The 18,290-nt window shown below is 34.2% G+C and overlaps 1 protein-coding gene across 3 annotated transcripts in view; it reads right to left on the bottom strand.

The window, feature by feature from the left end:
* Positions 1-560: 560 nt before the first annotated feature.
* The window catches only part of LOC138691057 (probable multidrug resistance-associated protein lethal(2)03659), a 160,791-nt gene continuing 143,061 nt past the window's right edge, over positions 561-18,290 (bottom strand). For 2 of the 3 annotated variants that reach the window (XM_069812724.1, XM_069812723.1), the window contains 7 exons: positions 16,414-16,537; positions 15,606-15,776; positions 11,430-11,557; positions 7,896-8,317; positions 2,102-2,231; positions 1,841-1,951; positions 561-892 (listed from right to left, as the gene is read on the bottom strand). In XM_069812724.1, the coding sequence (XP_069668825.1) occupies positions 848-892; positions 1,841-1,951; positions 2,102-2,231; positions 7,896-8,317; positions 11,430-11,557; positions 15,606-15,776; positions 16,414-16,537 (1,131 nt within the window). In that variant the 3' untranslated portion in view covers positions 561-847. Of the gene's footprint in view, positions 893-1,840; positions 1,952-2,101; positions 2,232-7,895; positions 8,318-11,429; positions 11,558-15,605; positions 15,777-16,413; positions 16,538-18,290 lie in introns of those variants that run through there. The other variant, XR_011329736.1, reaches the window with a different exon arrangement.

Below are 18,290 nucleotides of genomic sequence, written 5' to 3'. Positions count from 1 at the left end.
GCTGTTTCTTGCTCAATTTTAACAGGTCATTTGACCTGCTTTTATTAAAATCTCTTATGAGGGCTTTAGAGTGTCTGTAACCCTCACTTGAGTTCTAGTAGTTTTTGTGTTTCTTGAGAGCCCAGTCCCTGATAACCTGCTTCACTGGTCTTAGAGATAGTCCCAGCACAGGCTCAGATCCTAAGAATGGGACCTCGGTTCCCTTTTTGGCAGCCTCATCTGCTCTCTCATTACCACGAATCCCTACACATCCTGCACCCATTTCAGTTGAACTGTGTTATGTTCAGCCAGTATCATGAGGGACTTGCACTCCAATACCAGTTTCGACTTAACCAAGGGGGCTTCAAGTGCCTTTAGTGCTGCTTGGCTACCTGAAAGTATAAGAATATGTCTACGATTGTAGCCTTTTCTAATACTTTCCCTAACACTGGTTAAGCATAGGATATGTAACTTATGTATGTTTAGTCAACAGTCCGAAGTCATAAGTAACACCAATAAGGCATCACTCATAAGGCAATTAAGTCAGGAGACAATGGGGTAGAAATTAAATTTTACAATAATAATGAAAATATTTATCTACTTTATTTATTCGAAGAAAATAAAAAAGAATACAAAAATTACGTTTCAGTTTTCATTTTAAGGTTAAGTTAATGCATGGTGAATTGTGAATTTTATAGAGGCAATGCCATTTCCATCTGAATTCCTCCCGCCCCTTCATCAATATATCCAATTTGCACATTAATTCGTCAGGCCTTTTCTGGTAATAGCATGAGACTGTTGCATTAAAACAGTACCAGTACTCGTACTTACTTAACAGATTTTTCAACTGACCTACAAAAAGTTACTGTCATAACTCAACTTCTGCGCATTCTTCGCTTTTCTTTTCAAAGCACTGAAAAAGAAAAAAGATGTTAATATGTAAGATTATAATACGAGGTACAAATGACAAGTTTTTTTTTTTTTTTTTTTTAAATTTTGTAACCCTGAGATAATTTTATTTAATAATTAATAATCAGTAACAGTATAAAGTAATTTAAATGTACAGGCTCGTAAAAATTTTAACAAGTAGTATTACAGCTCTTAATTATAATTTAAGAGCCATTACATTCTTTTTCCCGCACAAAACACAGTTCCCTTTTGATTCAAGCCCAAGATTACAACTTGAATGCATGAAATAACGTTCAAATTCCATAAATTTAATAGCATGAACAATCACAGAAGTAAGTTCCTTTAAATTTTTGGGGTGCGATCTATCATATATGGGAGAGATAGATGCAGAAAAGAAGATAGAAAAATTTAATCGAATTTGTGGAACTATTAGGAGAACTCTAAAAGGCAAAGTTAGAAAGGAAACATACAAGAAATTCTATAAAACAGTAGCAGTTCCATGCGGATTATATGGCAGTGAAACTTGGACCCTTGATACAAAAACACGTAGTAAAATACAAACAGCAGAAATGAAATTTCTGAGAGGATGCCTAGGAGTCACAAAAAGAGATAGACTACGTAATGAGGACATCCGAAATTTTCTAGAAATATACGAAGTGAATAATAAAATAGATGATTATAGACAAACATGGAAAGACCACGTAAACAGAATGAACAATGAAAGACTACCTAAGAAGATTCTAAATTATAAACCGAAAGGTAAAAGGGACATTGGAAGACCTAAAAGAAGTTGGGTGGATCAAAGAGACGCAACAGACCGAGAGGTCTAATGCCTGAAGTAGAAGAAGAAGAACAATCACAGCTAAAATATTTTGTTGCTTATCAGAGTTGGTACGCACACATACATAAACTGTGAATAAAAATATGTTAAATTACATTTAACAATACTTACAGTCTGAGCGACTTTGATCAGAGATTCTGCCATAGCTTGTCCAGTTTGTTGAACCATTTGGTAAAGAATCCCTTTTTTGTTTTGAAGTAGGATATGGGGATGATCGTATTCCTGAGGAAAGGGGAGAAAAACTTAACACTGATATATAATTCTTCAAGATGGTCTTAAGTTACGTAGTTTTCCAGATGTAATATCCATTCCAATTTAACAATCAAAGTCTAAATAATTTTAAAAATGATTGTGATATGTTTCTCAACTCACTGCAACAGATCCTGCTTCCATCACAAGTATACGATCACTATCCATAACTGTGTGCAGACGATGTGCAATAGTTAGCACTGTGCAGTTAACAAATTTTCGACGGATCGTTGCTTGAATAAGCTCATCTGTCCTGAAATAAAAATAACAATATCATAAATTAAAACTTGATTATAGTGTTTTTTTTTTTCTGGAAGATTTAACATTGACTATACTGTAAGCCTTTCAGAATAAAAAGAATACAATACATTTCTCTTATGAAGATGACAGGTGCAGAAAAGGTTTGAAAAAACATTTACTGAGAGGTAAGAACACAATTTAATTCTAGAATTTCGCGATTAAGCAGCAGTGGTAGCACAGAGTTCCTTGATAATAACTGAATATGTTGTTGTTGCTGTTTTCTAATGCCAGGCTTTTGACAATAAAGTTATTTGACTGCTTGCACTCCAATATTTTTCAAAGATATTATCATGTTCAGCCACTGAAGCACAGATTTAATAACTGAATATAAGAGCTGAGACATATGATCCAAACATCACCTACTTTGTTGCATAATCCAGTAAGCATTTAGAACGACTGATAGGTTGGTTAAATTGTATGGAGAAATTCGGTTTTTACTTTTTCTTTTTTTTTCTTCTCAGTTTTAATTTGAATTTAATTTTTATTGCTGAACCAATTTTTTTATAACTTTGGATCTAGTAAATACTGGGTATTCATTTCAAAGTGTGTCATGACGTCACTGTTGATGAGTGAGTGATTTGAAGCAAGTTTCAGCTTTTGTGTCAGAGAAGTTGCCTATTAATCAAGGCGTTTAATCTGAACTTGAGAACGTGTATGGTATAACTTGAACGTCGTAGCAACAGATGGCGGTCTGTACGGTCTGTGTGCTACCATAACCTCTTTCGAACTGTGTTTTGCACGGGCAAGTCCTACACAGGGTATTTGTTATCATCGGTTGCATACCGCAACATTCCACAGTGCAAATCAAATGCTCCGTGTCCATGTTGACCGTCGAAGATAATGTCAACAAATACGTAAGTAATCGTCTTAACCCTCTCCCCATATCCCAACAGTAAGAAAAAACTCACCTCAGTACATGTTTCCAAACAGTTCACATTCCTGCCACTACCAGTGTTACTGTACGTATCGGTAAGTACTCTTCAGAATGAATGCCGTACTTGCTAGGCAACTTCTCTGGCACATAGGTAATATGCCTCTACGGAAGTGTAGGAAGATTGAATTGTCTAGGCTCGACTAGCCACATGACGGCATACAGCGAGCCATGACACACTTTGAACTGAACACCCAGTATAAGTTAACAGGTTTTCCTTATTCCTTGGTGATAAATTAATCATGTATTATGTATAATAAATTATATTATAAAATAATATACAGTGGATTCTGCATAATAAGTCCTTCGGTTAGTAGGACCAGCTGCATATTAGTATCAAGCCTAGAGGGACAAATACAGTACACGTCAGTACAACTCCTACAAAATTGTTACACTATACATCTTGATTACACAGCTTTTAACACTATATCGCTTCGGAATATGTATTATATGTCTTCCTCGTGTTAAATATTACTGTACCTGGTTAACATGTTTCGGTCTGTTATTGACCTTACAGACATGGAAATTCTACACATCCAACCAAAAAGCCAGAAACTAAACACACTAGAACAATACGAAATATACAGACGCACAAAACACAGCCAAATTAAATTTTTTGATTTTCTGGGAGTTAAGGAGTGAACTAATAGCAGCTATAATATAATTCAAAGGATTCAATGGAAAAAGTTTATTGGAAACAGTTTCACTTCTGAAACAAGTAGATCTTGCTGAAGATTACTGGTACATAAAGTAAATATATGGCATGGCACTACAGTCCATGAAGGGCCAAGACTGACAGCCGGCTGCTGGCCTCACGTCCACAGAGGTGGACGATCATCCAACCCTACTGATATACAAAGTATGTTAAATTTCAGAGTGAAAACTTACTCTAGGAACATTCAAACTGAGAAACAATTCTGCAGTGCTTGGGAAAAGTGACATAAGTCAGTTTCTACAAACCTTTTTTGATAATTTATTGACAACTTATAGAACATCTGTTCGCTTGGAAAAAAATACATAAGTATTTCTCCCTTTACAATAATTCATACAGAAAAAAAATCAAATCGACATAAACCAGTGTAAGTTGTCAATAAATTATCAAAAAAGGTTTGTGGAAACTGACTTATCTCCAGAAAGAAGATAATTTCTACAGGAAGATCACTGACATGTATTTAAAACAAAAAATAAAAATGGAGTTGTAGTAGCCACACCAGTATAAGTAAGCAACTAAATTAGGTATATTTCATAAAGTTAACAAATACTTTTAATATAAGTTCATTTATTTTTAGTAAGAGTATTGTACATTTAGACTATTATTATTATTATTATTATTATTATTATTATTATTATTATTATTATTATTATTATTATTGTGTGTTTTTTCATGACCTGTTCTCCATCGAGAAATAGCACTGCATGCTACTGGTTATCAAGCCACCTCAAACTCAGAACTGAAGTTTACATTTAATTATAAAAATCTTATATGGCATTGTTAATGCCTGATAATGAATGAATAATAAAATTAGTTCGTCTCAGTAATGTACTGTATTTTCCTTGTTTAATGATCTCTATCTTACATGTCAAGGTCTGAAAAAAGTATATTTAAATTCAGGGGCGTATTTTGCGGGCTACTGGGGCTACCGGCGGTAGCCCAAGGAAATTACAAAAGAAAAAGTTTATAATATAACATAATGTAATAATTTTGTATTATTAGTTTTACCATAGTAATTAAAATTAAAGTAATTGTTAGATATATTTTGTGTAATAATAGGGTCAGCGGTAGCCCAAACCCTTTAACCAGTATACGCCTCTGCAATATAATGGATAGAATCTGGAATGATAGAATCAAGAACAATCCTACAGACATGTTTTTTTGACCACACAGACGCAAAAAGAAATACAGGGAGAATATAAACAGTGGCATAATGAAACAAAAAAAATTAGAGAAAATTCTGAGTGCTACTTTTCTGATAATAATAATAAAAAAACTCTTAGTGTACTGAATTTACATTTCGCAATACTCCAACCCATATGCAGAAAAGACGAGCTAATAAACCTTTATATCATACTGTGTCAATACCTACCCTGAAAAAGAAGTTATTGTAAATGTCTATACCAACATTTTGGATAAGTGTAAATGAATAATACATTTCCTTCAGTAATGAAGCCTAATAAAGTTACTTCCCTTCTTTACTGCATGCTTATGTGAAGCAAGCTTTTCTGCAATGATAAAAAAGTGGGGAAAGAGGAAGGAACCAGCTGGGACTTCAAAATATTCAAGACTGCTAATTTCTGACAAACTTGTCCAAACAGTTCAGAACTAAGTATCACAGTGACGAAATATTTTATATCACTTTTGTAATAGCATTACAAATCCCTTAATAATATGTGTAATGTCTGAAATGATAATTAGCGTTCATTCAATACAATTTAATTTTAATGCTTAATATTGTTTACTTATCTGCATGATTGACAATTTAAATTACAATGATTACAACTTACTTCAGACCTAGATCATTAACAATGTCCTAATGAGCTATTCTAATCCATTAATACGAGCAGTATTGTAATATTTATTTACTATATTTGGCTGCAAAAAGGGTATCTGTTGGATACAGGGGGGAGAGCCATTAAAAGCTTTAAGGAACCAACCTGGACAAATAGCCAATGTCCCATCCCTACCTTCCCGTGGTGCAGCTGTTAGTAAGCATAATTTTACAAGCTGAACTAAAGGGAGGGGCTACTCATCAATTAGTACTGGTCAGCTTGATGAGTTAATGACTGAATTTGGTATAATTTTCCTCTATTCAATACCTAATTCCCTCTTTACTCTTTCCTATCCAGTCCTCTGACTGAACTCTTACTTTCTTCAACCCGACGGCATTAGAGCATTCGAGGCTTAGGGGTTCATTTCCCTTTCCTTCCTCCTCTTTCTACTTTTCTGTTCCTAGTGCTGACCTGCTATGGCACTAAAATCGTCCTCCAGTGGCTTGAGGGAAAGCTGCTGATCAACAAGATCTCCCAGTTAGGTCCAGTGCACCCATCGACCAACAGTAGGTGTGGTCCTCCAGACATTCTGGGGGTTGTGTGTGAATGAAGTAGCCACCAAAACGTTAAAATATGGTGTTCACCTAAATCGACTACAACTTGCCATTACCTCAGGGCGCTGTCCTCAGCACAACTTTATTCAATATTTATATAAATGACTTACCGTCCCTATCAGAGGAATCAAACATGAGAACAGCACTATTTGGAGATGCTATAGTTTTGTGGACTTCCGGATCTTACAGACATAGAGACAAAATTAAAAATTCTGCTCTTAAAGCTCTAAATCAACTACATGAATGGAATACATCAAATTTGATTATACTCCATTTAAGCAAAAGTAACTACCAAATATTTTCACTTGGCAAAAAAGAAAGAGAATTCAATATCCAATACAATGGCCAACACCTTCCTAGGACTTATGAATCCAAATATCTTGGAGTTATTTTCGATAGTAAGTTGACATGGAGTAACCATTTGAAATACATTCCTGAAAAAGCTCGTAAAAGATTTTCCCTTCTAAAAAGACTAGCAGGAAGAAATGGGGATGCTCTAGGAATACTTTGAACATTACATACAAAATGTTTATACAGCCAGTGCTGACATACTGCGGAGAAATTTTAATTACTTCACCTTTCATAAACGAAATAGAATATGTTCAAAACCAAGCTCTCAGGCTCATTACTGGTGGAATCAAAACAACTCCAATAGATTCTATGAGATTCCTCATTAATATTAACAGCATCAAAATGACAATAGAAGAAAAAGCACTGATTCAATATGAAAAACTTATCAGATTACCAGGAAACAATTGGCATTCATACAGTCCTCTCTGTAGATTGAAAACTCAAAAAAGTTTCATATCCATGGTTCAAGACGTAAAACAGAAAATCAATATCCCGAATTTAAAAGAAAACTTACAAATTAAACCAAATCCTTTAACTCTATTAAATATAGAATATAATCTAAATTTAACAGAAGAAATACTGAAATCAGAAGTAAACACTGAAATAATGAAACAATTGTCTTTAGAGACAATTAATAATAGGTACCCTCCACAAAACTGGCTTCATTTATACACCGATGGAACCTTGATCTCCAGAGAACAAGATGCTGGTGCAGGTGTTACGTGCTGTCTCTTCTCATTTTATAGATGTCTTGGATATGGAACAACAAGTTTTGATGGAGAAATCATTGCAATAAGTGAAAGTCTCAGGAATCTTCTATGCTACATCAATAAATTTAAGAATGCAGTTATATTGTCAGACTCCAAAGCAGCTATTCTATCAATAGTCTCTAAACACACACCTTCATCTCAAACTCTTGAAAAGTAACACAGAATCTGACTGTAAAGGAATAATACCTTTTTATATTGCGATTAATTTTAATAACGGGTTTGGTAAAAAGCAAGAAACTATTAGAAGCAAATACAGTACAAGAAGAACTAAATGAAAGGAATTTTTTAATGATTGATTATATACAACTATTTACTACTTAAACTGTACAATTAATAAAGGATGCCTTTCTGTGTGCAATTTAGAAAACAGAAGTTAATCATCTACTTTTAGGTATAATTAATGAGAATGTATGTGTCATCATTCTTTTAATAATTTTTCATCTATTTGAACGCACAATACTCACTGAGGATCTACATTGGCAGTGGCCTCATCGAGTACGAGTATCTTGTTGTTCCTGACGATGGCTCTTGCAAGGCACAACAGCTGCCGCTGTCCTACACTGAAGTTGGATCCCCCCTCTAATACTTTTTGGCTCAGTCCAGCTGACTGCTCGTCCACAAGCTGCTTCATCTCCACTTCGCTCAAAGCAGCCCAAAGTGCGCTGTCTGAGTACTCATTAAACGGATCCAGATTTTCTCGGAGAGTTCCAGAAAACAAGGCAGGCTCTTGAGGAATGATGGAGATTTTGGACCGCAGATCATGAAGACCTATACTAGCAGTGGTCACTCCATCGATTTGAATCGAGCCTTCAGACAGATCCACCAGGCGAAAAAGAGCTGAGATCAGAGAAGACTTACCCGCTCCCGTTCGACCAACAATACCAACCTTAAAAAAGAGTAAATACATAAAATTAAACTACATCTTTGGACACGAAAGAAAGACCAACAAGACCGTGAGGAAGACCCTAATAATGTTGAAAAAGATCTACAACTATCAGGTGTAGGTGACTGATATGAAACTGTTCCCCAGCGAAAAGTCTCCACGACTTTTATGAAAGATGATAATTCCTTGTTACAACTCTTCGTCATGTAAGCAAAAGGAGGCAGGTAGCAGCTGTTGTTAAAGGCGTAGAATAAAGACTGCAAATGACTGTAATTCTATCTAGTTGAGATAAAAACTGCACTACTATAAACTGTAGGAAAAACTGATGAATTTATATCCATGGTGAAAATCTAGTATTAAATATCTGTAACTGCTTTTGTAACCGAAATTAAACTTTCAAATCTATAATAAAAGAGTGTAGATCATTTGTTCAAGTTAATTTCTGGTAATTTGGCGACCTGAATTTTCCAAATTCTAGTTACTATAAATTTTGTTTCTGGGTCTGTACTTGATAAATTATTCCACTAATTGCAATAATCATACAAATGTAAACTTTTTCTTATTAAATTATTTTTTCAGACAACAATAATACCTCACGTGCATGTTTACTTATTTTCTTCGACTATTACACTTTTACTATGTCATACTACTTTTGACCAATAAAACGTTACGAAAGGACGTATTTCAACCAATCATGGCTGGTTATCACACAACTTTATCGCGTCCTTAGCATTTGTTTAATTTTATTGCGTCCCTAGCATTTGTTTATTATTATCATTACCCTAGCATTTGTTTCTTTGTTTGCCAACATTTCAAACTGCACTGGTCTAGACGTAAAAAAAAAACAGAAAATTACAAACCACTCCAGTCGATGCACAGCACTTTCAAATATGACTCATATTGGCATTCAAGAACAAGAATTAATAAAGATCACTGGTCATAGCTATGCATCTTCCCTGAAACCATATTTACAAATAAATGAAGAGCAACATTCGGAAATCCTGAATAAGTTGAGGAATACACCATGTACATCAACAAGTTCACTTCTTTTACGCACACGTCCAATATAACATCAACTGAACCATCAACCACTGAAACACTCAAATTTGAAAATTGTACTTTCAATAATTGTTTCTTTTAAAATTATTCATGCTTATTTTTTATTTCATCATTGTTAATTAAAACTTTTCTTGTTTATTTCATCATCCCTAATTAAAACTTTTCTAACACATGTTTATATTATTTAGGTTATGTTATAGCTTCTGCTATATGATATTATGGATAGTCACATATCAGAGATTATTTAATACTAAGATTTATTGAAAATCATCTGTCAAGTGACATTGATTACTGGGATTCGGATGATTGACGTGGAATGCAACTGTTTTAATAAAAACGAAACTGAATCAACAAAGCCTTCTTGACTAGTAACCGTCTACAGAGTTCAATGCAGATTCCATAGTTGGCACAACTGCCATCTAGCATGATGGTGCAATAATAAATTTGAAAACAGTTATATTTTCGTAAGTCAATTAATATTTTATTGTATTGGAGTACTTCGTTACTTCTAATCTTTATATACTTTCTTCTAATTGTGTAATAGTCAATTAAATCCCACTCGAGTTTTGATTTTCTCTAGATAAACTAAGACCTCTAGTGAGAATACTGTTGATAAAATAAGAGATCATCATCATCATCATTATTTCATGTATTAGATCTAGTGGTCTGTTACAATCTCTATCCATAGTGTTTTTGGTCTTCCTACGTTTCTGCGACCTCTTGGAATGTATACTAGGATTCGTTTCGGCCTGGCAACATGTTCTTTCCGGTTCAGTCTATATTGATTTATATGTTGTTGTCCTAGAAAATTTTAATTACATTCAAGTCTCTACAAGTAAATAACACAAGAGATATACTAAAATATTCATTAAAACTTTAAAAATTTAACTTATATTACTTAGAATATTAATTATTTTGAGTACAGCATCATTTTCTCAATACAAAGTATTGAGGGCTAGGGTGTTTATCCACAATTTACTCATATTTTTATATCAGTGCTTCTCAACCACTGGGCGGGCCCTGGTATCAATTATACTGGGCCACAAGATATTCTGCTGGAATTTGTCATTTTACTTTTCTAAGCATTTTTGACAAATGAGTATTTTTTTAGTGAAAATATCTAATGAGAATAATTTTCGCGATTGTGTCGAGAAGTGCAGATCTAGATCGTCTTGGAGGCCAGACGTAGATGGGAGGATAATATTAAAATGGATTTGAAGGAGTTGGGATATGATGATAGAGACCGGATTAATCTTGCTCAGGACAGAGACTGATGGCGGATTTATGTGAGGGGGGCAATGAACCTGCAGGTTTCTTAAAAGCTATTTGTAAGTAAATAGGTATACAGGTTTAAACATTAATATGAACAAAAGCTTAATTTTGGTATTAAGAAATTTTGTACTGGTGTTTGTGATGCAACAATTAGTGATTTATCCCCCCAGAGCGATCTCTAGGATATGCAAAAGGAGAGAAAAACTACCAACACAAAGAAGAAAAAATCTGTGTTCCTCTTAAGTACATGGACAATCACTTGGTTTTGTACACTGACACCGACGAATTCCATGACCTCAATTTGTCATTTGTGCCACTGTTTTCTGTTCTGGGAAATGAAGCTATGAAGCTATCGCAACTTTTTCAAAATCTTCAACACAAACATTCCGATTTAGTCAGAAACCTACTGAATTCTTCATGCGTAAAAGAGATGCACTTAAAATAAGAAAGAATTGGTACTCTATAAGTCTTAAGATTATGTATGCCATACTTAATTATTAATACTAATATTAGTTAAAATGTATAACCTTTAAAAAAATTGTAAAGGTATTTGTGAGTAAATTTGTTGGGACCGGACCCTTGTCTTATTGAAAAGAATTTACTGGGCCACGGTCTCTGAAAGGTTGAGAACCACTGCTTTATATAAAAAAAATAACAGTTAAGATTAAAAAAAAATGCAGTTAAGATTTTTGTCATTTGTTCTGCTTACATAAGTATATTCACACAGCTTATGAATGAATATGATGACCGATGAAATATTTTAAGTAAGCTTTTATTTAATTACCTTTTCAGTTGGATTGACAGCAAAGGTAATTTTCTTTAGTACTGGTGGGCCATCCTTTGAATAAGCAAGGACAGCTTTCTTAAACATGACAGCACCTTGAGTTGGCCAGTTTTCACTTGGCTTCTTATCTGTAATAAAATAATAATTGTGTAATAGTAATGACACGTTTTTAATAATGAAGCCATTAAATCTTGTGTGCTCCAGTACTTTTCATAAGTCGGCTTTTTATTAGTAAGTGCTGTACATTGTAATAATAGATCTTGATCCATTTCTTCTTGGAGATTGCAGGGTTAAAAGAGAGAAGATGAATAAAGTCCAATTTTATGTAGATGACGCTTAACCACTCAATTGTAATCTGTGAGAAATCTGAAGGTTTAATATTTCGATATAAGATTTTGATTGATACTAAAAGAGTGTATTAATAAAAAAAAAGTGTTCCGTTTTTTGCCTTAGCTTCCTCTACAAAATATGTATGTTTCTATTACCAGTAATTAAAATTAATCAAATGCTCAGAACATTGGCTTTTCTTCATTTGTTTTCTAATATGCCAGTAAATGTCTGTGTTGTTATTAACACTTTTATATAAAACGAAATAACTAAAATGCTCTCTCAATTAATATCACTCAATAAAAGAAATGTATTCCAATGGATACCATCCCATTGTGGAATCCTAGGAAACGAGAATGCGGATGTAAAGCAAAGAAGGGCAGCACTGCTACTTACAGACCTGTTACTAAATCTACGTATTACTCTGTGAAGAGATTTATTAAATCTACATACTTAGACTTCAACAAACAAAATTTGATAACACAATCTCAAGGGAAAAAATGGAACTCCCTGCATCATAATCCACAGTTAATTCCCGATTTACCACGAAAATCGTCTGTAGCTGCATTTAGATTGGCAACAGGCCATGATTGTTTGGCCAAACACCTGCATAGAATTGGAATATATCAGTCCTCTAACTGCCCATTGTGCAACTCAAACCAAGAAATGGATTCGGAACACCTCAAAACCTGTGCTTCAGTGGCTGGCCATGATAATATCTTTGAAAAATATTGGAGTGCAAGAGGTCAAATGACTTTATTGTCAAACACCTGGCATTAGAAAACAACAACAACTTTTATACAAAATGTTGATAGCTTTACAGATTTTTTTTTTCCTTTTTTTACGGGGGAGGGGATCGAAGGCTTGTGCTGGAACCTGAGGCATATGGTGCATGCCACTTCTGTTCTGTGAGTGATATTTGTTGCCAAATGGTCACGATCTTGTAGAATACAGCAATCTGCGCTATGAACTTAATCTGGGTTATGGTAATGACGACAATGATATGTGAATAAGTTATAGTGAAATGAGTCCCAGGTCCAATGCAGAAGTTACCCAGCCATTCTGCTTCAATAGATTGAGGGAAAAACTCGGAAAAAAACTCCAACCAGGTAACTTGTCTGAACTAGGATTTGAACCAGGGCAGGCTTGTTTCATGGTCAGAATGCTAACTGTTAGTCCACAGCAGTTTAGTATGTGCTGCAAAGAACACATTTTGATGATTTATAAATTCTAATTCTGAAGAGATGCACTGCCAAACAATTTCATTTTTTTAAATTTCGCACCAAGATTTATTTTCACTGACTCTTTTATTATTTAATATTGTGCCTTTATAATTTTCCTTTATTAAGTATTATTATTATAGTATAATTTTACTATATTTCAACATTTTTTTCCTCTGAATCTATATAGGTTTTCTGGAAATAAAAATTGGCATGCTTAACATACATAATCTCATTCATTCATTCATTCATTCGTGTTGTTCTGCCCAAGGGCAGGTCTTTCACTGTTCCATACAATGCCACACTCCATACAAAGCACTTGACTAGTCTGTTCTTTAGTTCTTTTTCCAGAGGCCCGCACAAGATGCTCCTTTTTATATTAAATGATTCCTTTGATACACCATCTGTATATCAGTAAATAATTTTAATGTTTTAAAAATCTGATAGTTATATATTTTTTAATTATTAAACATTTTTTAATTTTTTTTCAGCCAGGTAGCATTTAAATGATAACCAAAAACATCCTTAAGATATCTTAATAAAACTTTGTATGCATGTAAAGTTCTCTCATGTGAACAACATACAGTAAATCTTTAAGATAGAATGAATAGTTTATCTTTTTTAAATAATGTTTATCAAATTTTTTTGAAAAGAAGTGAGTATAAAATGAAATAAAAATTTAAAAAGGCCTATTTTTAAAACTAACATGTTAGAAATTTTAGTATATGTTGTAGATATGTTTATTAAAAATAGATCAAAAGAAGAATTATATCAAAATTCAAATAGTTAAGTTATCACTGGCATGCTGTCCGGTTGAAAATAATTCTCAAACATTTTTCAAAATTTAAAAAAAAAAAGTAACTATTGGGGTTTTAAAAACACTAAAATTATTTAGTGATGTACAGATAGTGTATATTAAGCTTGCCAATTTTTGTTTCCAGAAGATCTATAGATTCTGAGAAAAAAAATTGAAATAAAATAAAATTATGCTGGCGAAAAGTGTACCTCCCCCTTTAAGACAGTAATTTTGCTGAATAATACGAAATCTAAGAATAAAATCTTTGTTGGATCTTGGTTCTTTTCTTGCCAAAAGGCTGCATTTTCATTTCCTTCCAATCCACAATGAGAAGGTATTTGTATGTTACTATTTTATACTCAAAAGTGATTAAATTTTTCAATGCTATGAAAGTGTAGATATATATATATATATATTTTTTTTTTTGCAAGCTTATCTGCATCTTCGTCACCAGATAAACTGCAATGAGATGGTACCTAGTGAAAACTTATTTGTCAGTGAATATTTGCATCAAGTACATATCATAATAAATAATAGTGCTATTTTAATGGGGGCATGATGCCATCTGAAAATGCTTTGACAACACATTTTACAATCTATTAAGTTTACCAAGTTAGCTTGTTCAGAAGAGAACTGGCTATAAAATATGACAGGATGGATTCTTACTGCACCATCATACCATGGCATGCCATGATAAAGACTATGAGGGTGAGCTTTTTTCATAAGTTGTGACGTGACTAAGGAAACTTTTATTTAATGTTTATCAATCACTGTATCTGACTTAAAGGTAATACATCATTTTGTAAAAAAGAGATAAACTGTTTACTTGGAAGTAAATTCGTGGGCAGTAAAGTGATTTCCTATTTATCATGTGAAGTCATGGTGCAGTTTTAAATGATTACTATAACTGCAATGAAACAAAACAGAGATGTGAAACAGCCAGTACATGGAAGAATAACTCTCTAAGCTTTTGTCCTATCATGGTTGTCTACTGATCAATGGTTATTGTTATTTAGATTGTACAGTGTTTAGAAATGAAGCCACTTTTCAGGTTTCTGGGCATGTTCATCATCACAACATGAGAATAAGGGCTCATAAAAATCGAGATGTCATTTTTGAACACGAGTGCAACTGTCTAAATGTAATGTGTAGTGTGCTTTGCAAGAGGTGATCTCCTCCTCCTCCTCCTTCGCAGATTCCACTGTATCCTTGCAAATTACCCCAATATGTTAAAACTGTTCGCAGTACCCCAAATTCGCAACATCAATGTAATCTTTTAGCAAGATCATGCTCCTCCGCACTTTTCAGGCGTAGTTCGTGAATTCCTAAATGAAACATTTCCACAGGGATGGATCAGAAGGAATGGATGGAAACAAGCACTCCAGATATTATTTCTCTGGACTTTTACTTATATGTAGTGTCATATCAAGTATGCAGTGAACCTGTTATTGAAAGAACGAATTCGAGAAGCTACTACAGTATATCCGTCACCACAGGATGTTTCTGGTAGGGTGTGGCAGGAACTGGAGTAATGTTTAAATGTCTGCCGAGCCATCAGAAGAGCTCATATCGAATTTCAATTAAAACACAGTAGAAGCTTGGAGAGAGAATCTTTCATATAGTGACTGTTTCATATCTCTATCATATTTTGATCACTTAAAACCCCGGCACAATTTTACGGACAGTATAATTATATAAAATTAAGGATAAACTGAAAATTAATATTACACCATTTTAGTCTTACATAGTTACCACAACACTCAAGTGTACGATACAGGCTGCCAACTTAAAAAGGTTTAATACAGTTAATTTTAATTTTGACATCAGCCTTACCAGGAAGTGAGTTCAGTGGAGGTTCACTCTCAACAGTAGTGTATTCCAACACACGCTCCAATGATGTCATGCTATTTTCCAGCTCAGCTGATTGACGTATTCCCCACTGAATCATTCCAATCAATCCAATAGCCTGCGTGATGGCTAGGCCCACATCACCACCATAATGTTCTGTAAGCGTTCATCACATAACAATTCAAAACAGACACAGTATCTAAAATAATACAGAAAAACTGAATTACTATTCATAAACAGAAACTTGTTTAACACATCTACAATATTTTACTAACATTTAAGCAAGATCTATTTAAATAATAAGATGAGTATCTGTACAGCCAGAATACATAACAGGCAACCAGGGAGGTGGTAAGTATAAAATGTAGAGACTCAAAGATGGGCTACAGTCCTATCAAACAAGAGAAAATCTGTAATGACTATTCGGAAATTATATTAATATCTTATATATTAAATAATTAGGGAAAGAAACACTGTGCCAGATGATATTAGATAATTTATTTTTTATAGTATGTGTATGAAAGGAAAGTATAATCGCAAGAAACTGATATATAATCATACATACATCTATTTTCAGGCAGTACATCTCACTTGACGATATGTGTCAGAGGAAAAACAATTGTTTGTATACATCTGAAGTCTGATTAGTGTAATATATAGCTAATCGGCGATGTATGCAACGGAGGAGTCACCCTACCCCATTATCTCCTGGTCTAGTTGCGTCATAAGTGGTGGCATGTCTTCGGACAATAGACTAAACAACAATATAATGCTATGTAAAGTAAGTTTTTACCTTTATCTGCAAACAGGAAACTTAAAGTGACAAGGGCGATGTATATTGTACACGAACTATCCAGCCACAGGGCAAACGCACGGCTTGATGCAATAAACATAAACCATGCTGAAGAATGCAAATCCTGGAAGAAGAAGAACAAAACAATATAGAACAGACATACCTTCTCACTGAACATAAAATGAAATAACTAGGAGACAGAGGTCAATTGTAGACCTTCAAAACAAAAGAGTTCATTTCTTCAATACTGTTTTGGGACTAAAGGTGTTGGTTTAGTTTCTAGTTCCTCTTGCACACACTTGAGTTAGAGGTGTAGCATACTATGTAACCGAGTGACATTCTTTGGGCTCTATACAGAAGTACAATATACCAGTACTTATAAATAAAATTAGGGAATTATAGCACTGTGTTAATTGCTACAATTATAATCTCAAGAAACAAGTGGTTAAGAAAATGCTTAGTGAAAGATATTCACATCCATTTTCATACAGTTTCTATTTCACAATAAAAGTACTGGTATTTTAGAATATCTATATCACTTGGATTGTAATACATGGCCTACTGTTCTGTAAACAATTTGATAGAACATTTCGCACTAACTGTACGAATTCTATTCTGTAAGTGTCAATGCAGGTGGAAAAAAATTAAGAACTATTTGTGCTAGAAAGCTTGAATAAAATGTGTCTTATTGAACATAATTGCTACATGGCAGTGTTTATGTCGTCGTGAACAGTTTCAAATCCTCTGTCCTGATCTTTACAAACAGAAAATTATCCAAGAGATACAGGCTGTGCGACTATGACAGATCTGCTACAACAACATTTTCTTCTGTGAAGACTGTGTGGGATTGGTCAGGGTGCAAGTCGTCCTCCAGTGATGTTTGCCTTGTTGGTGTCGCTTTGTCCACTTAGGGCGCGCGACATGCAGTTGTCCACGTACACCTTCTTCATATGGCGATGAATTTCAATTGATGAAATGCCTTCAGCAGTTAGAAATTGCACCACATTACGCTGCGAGAACTTGAACGGTCCCGTTACTGTGAATGTCATCTTCGTCTTGCTGCTGCGCATCACTCCCTGCTCATGCAGGTTGGCCAACTTCGGACAATACAGCTCTCAATCAGTAGTATCAACTCCAAAACTTTCCCCCATGGTGGTGTGTAACCTAATTGTTAGCCGGTTTCTCGTTTTCATTTGACTGACCCTCGTATAATAGAATTTCTAATATACTCCTCACACATTGACGACATTTTCTATGCTAGTGCAGTTTTCCAAGCCTACACAACCAGAGATGTCGTTGTGAGCAGACAGTGTCAAGCTGTTGCCAGGCTTTGTAAGAAACTATGAAGCAAAATGTTGCATCGCGAAGAGCTGAGCACATCTGATTCTGTGTGCACCCAGCCTAATAATTTCTAAATCCCATAGATATAATATGAAATAAAAATACTATACCAGATCCACAACGAAATCAAATCTAACATTATTATTTGATATTTCACAAGATATCACATGGAAAATACCTGAGGGCCTAGGTTGTCGATATAGAATGAATATTTCTATTGTTCATATTAGAACCACAAATGAACATTCTAATAATAAAAAGAAGAAAACATCCTGGAATATAAACAAAGCAAAATGGAATATTTTTCAATATTATATTGAAAGAAACATGATAAATACATGGTTTGATTTTTTAGTAGTGGCAACTATGCTGCCGTGATGCTGTGCAAAGGAGCCAGGCAATATCGTTTATACCATAGGTTGCTTACATCCCTCCCCTCCCTCAGAGCTAATAAACTCGCCCTCTCCTCTCCATGTCCGTTCACAGTGACAACAATAAGACTAGCAGTTGTGAGCAAGTGGTCGCAGAATACAGTC

Source organism: Periplaneta americana, chromosome 16 (assembly GCF_040183065.1).
Source record: "Periplaneta americana isolate PAMFEO1 chromosome 16, P.americana_PAMFEO1_priV1, whole genome shotgun sequence".
In the NCBI taxonomy this organism is placed as follows: Eukaryota; Metazoa; Arthropoda; class Insecta; order Blattodea; family Blattidae; genus Periplaneta; species Periplaneta americana.
The sequence above is the reverse complement of the archived record's forward strand: the minus strand, read 5'-3'. Positions and strand labels throughout refer to the sequence as shown.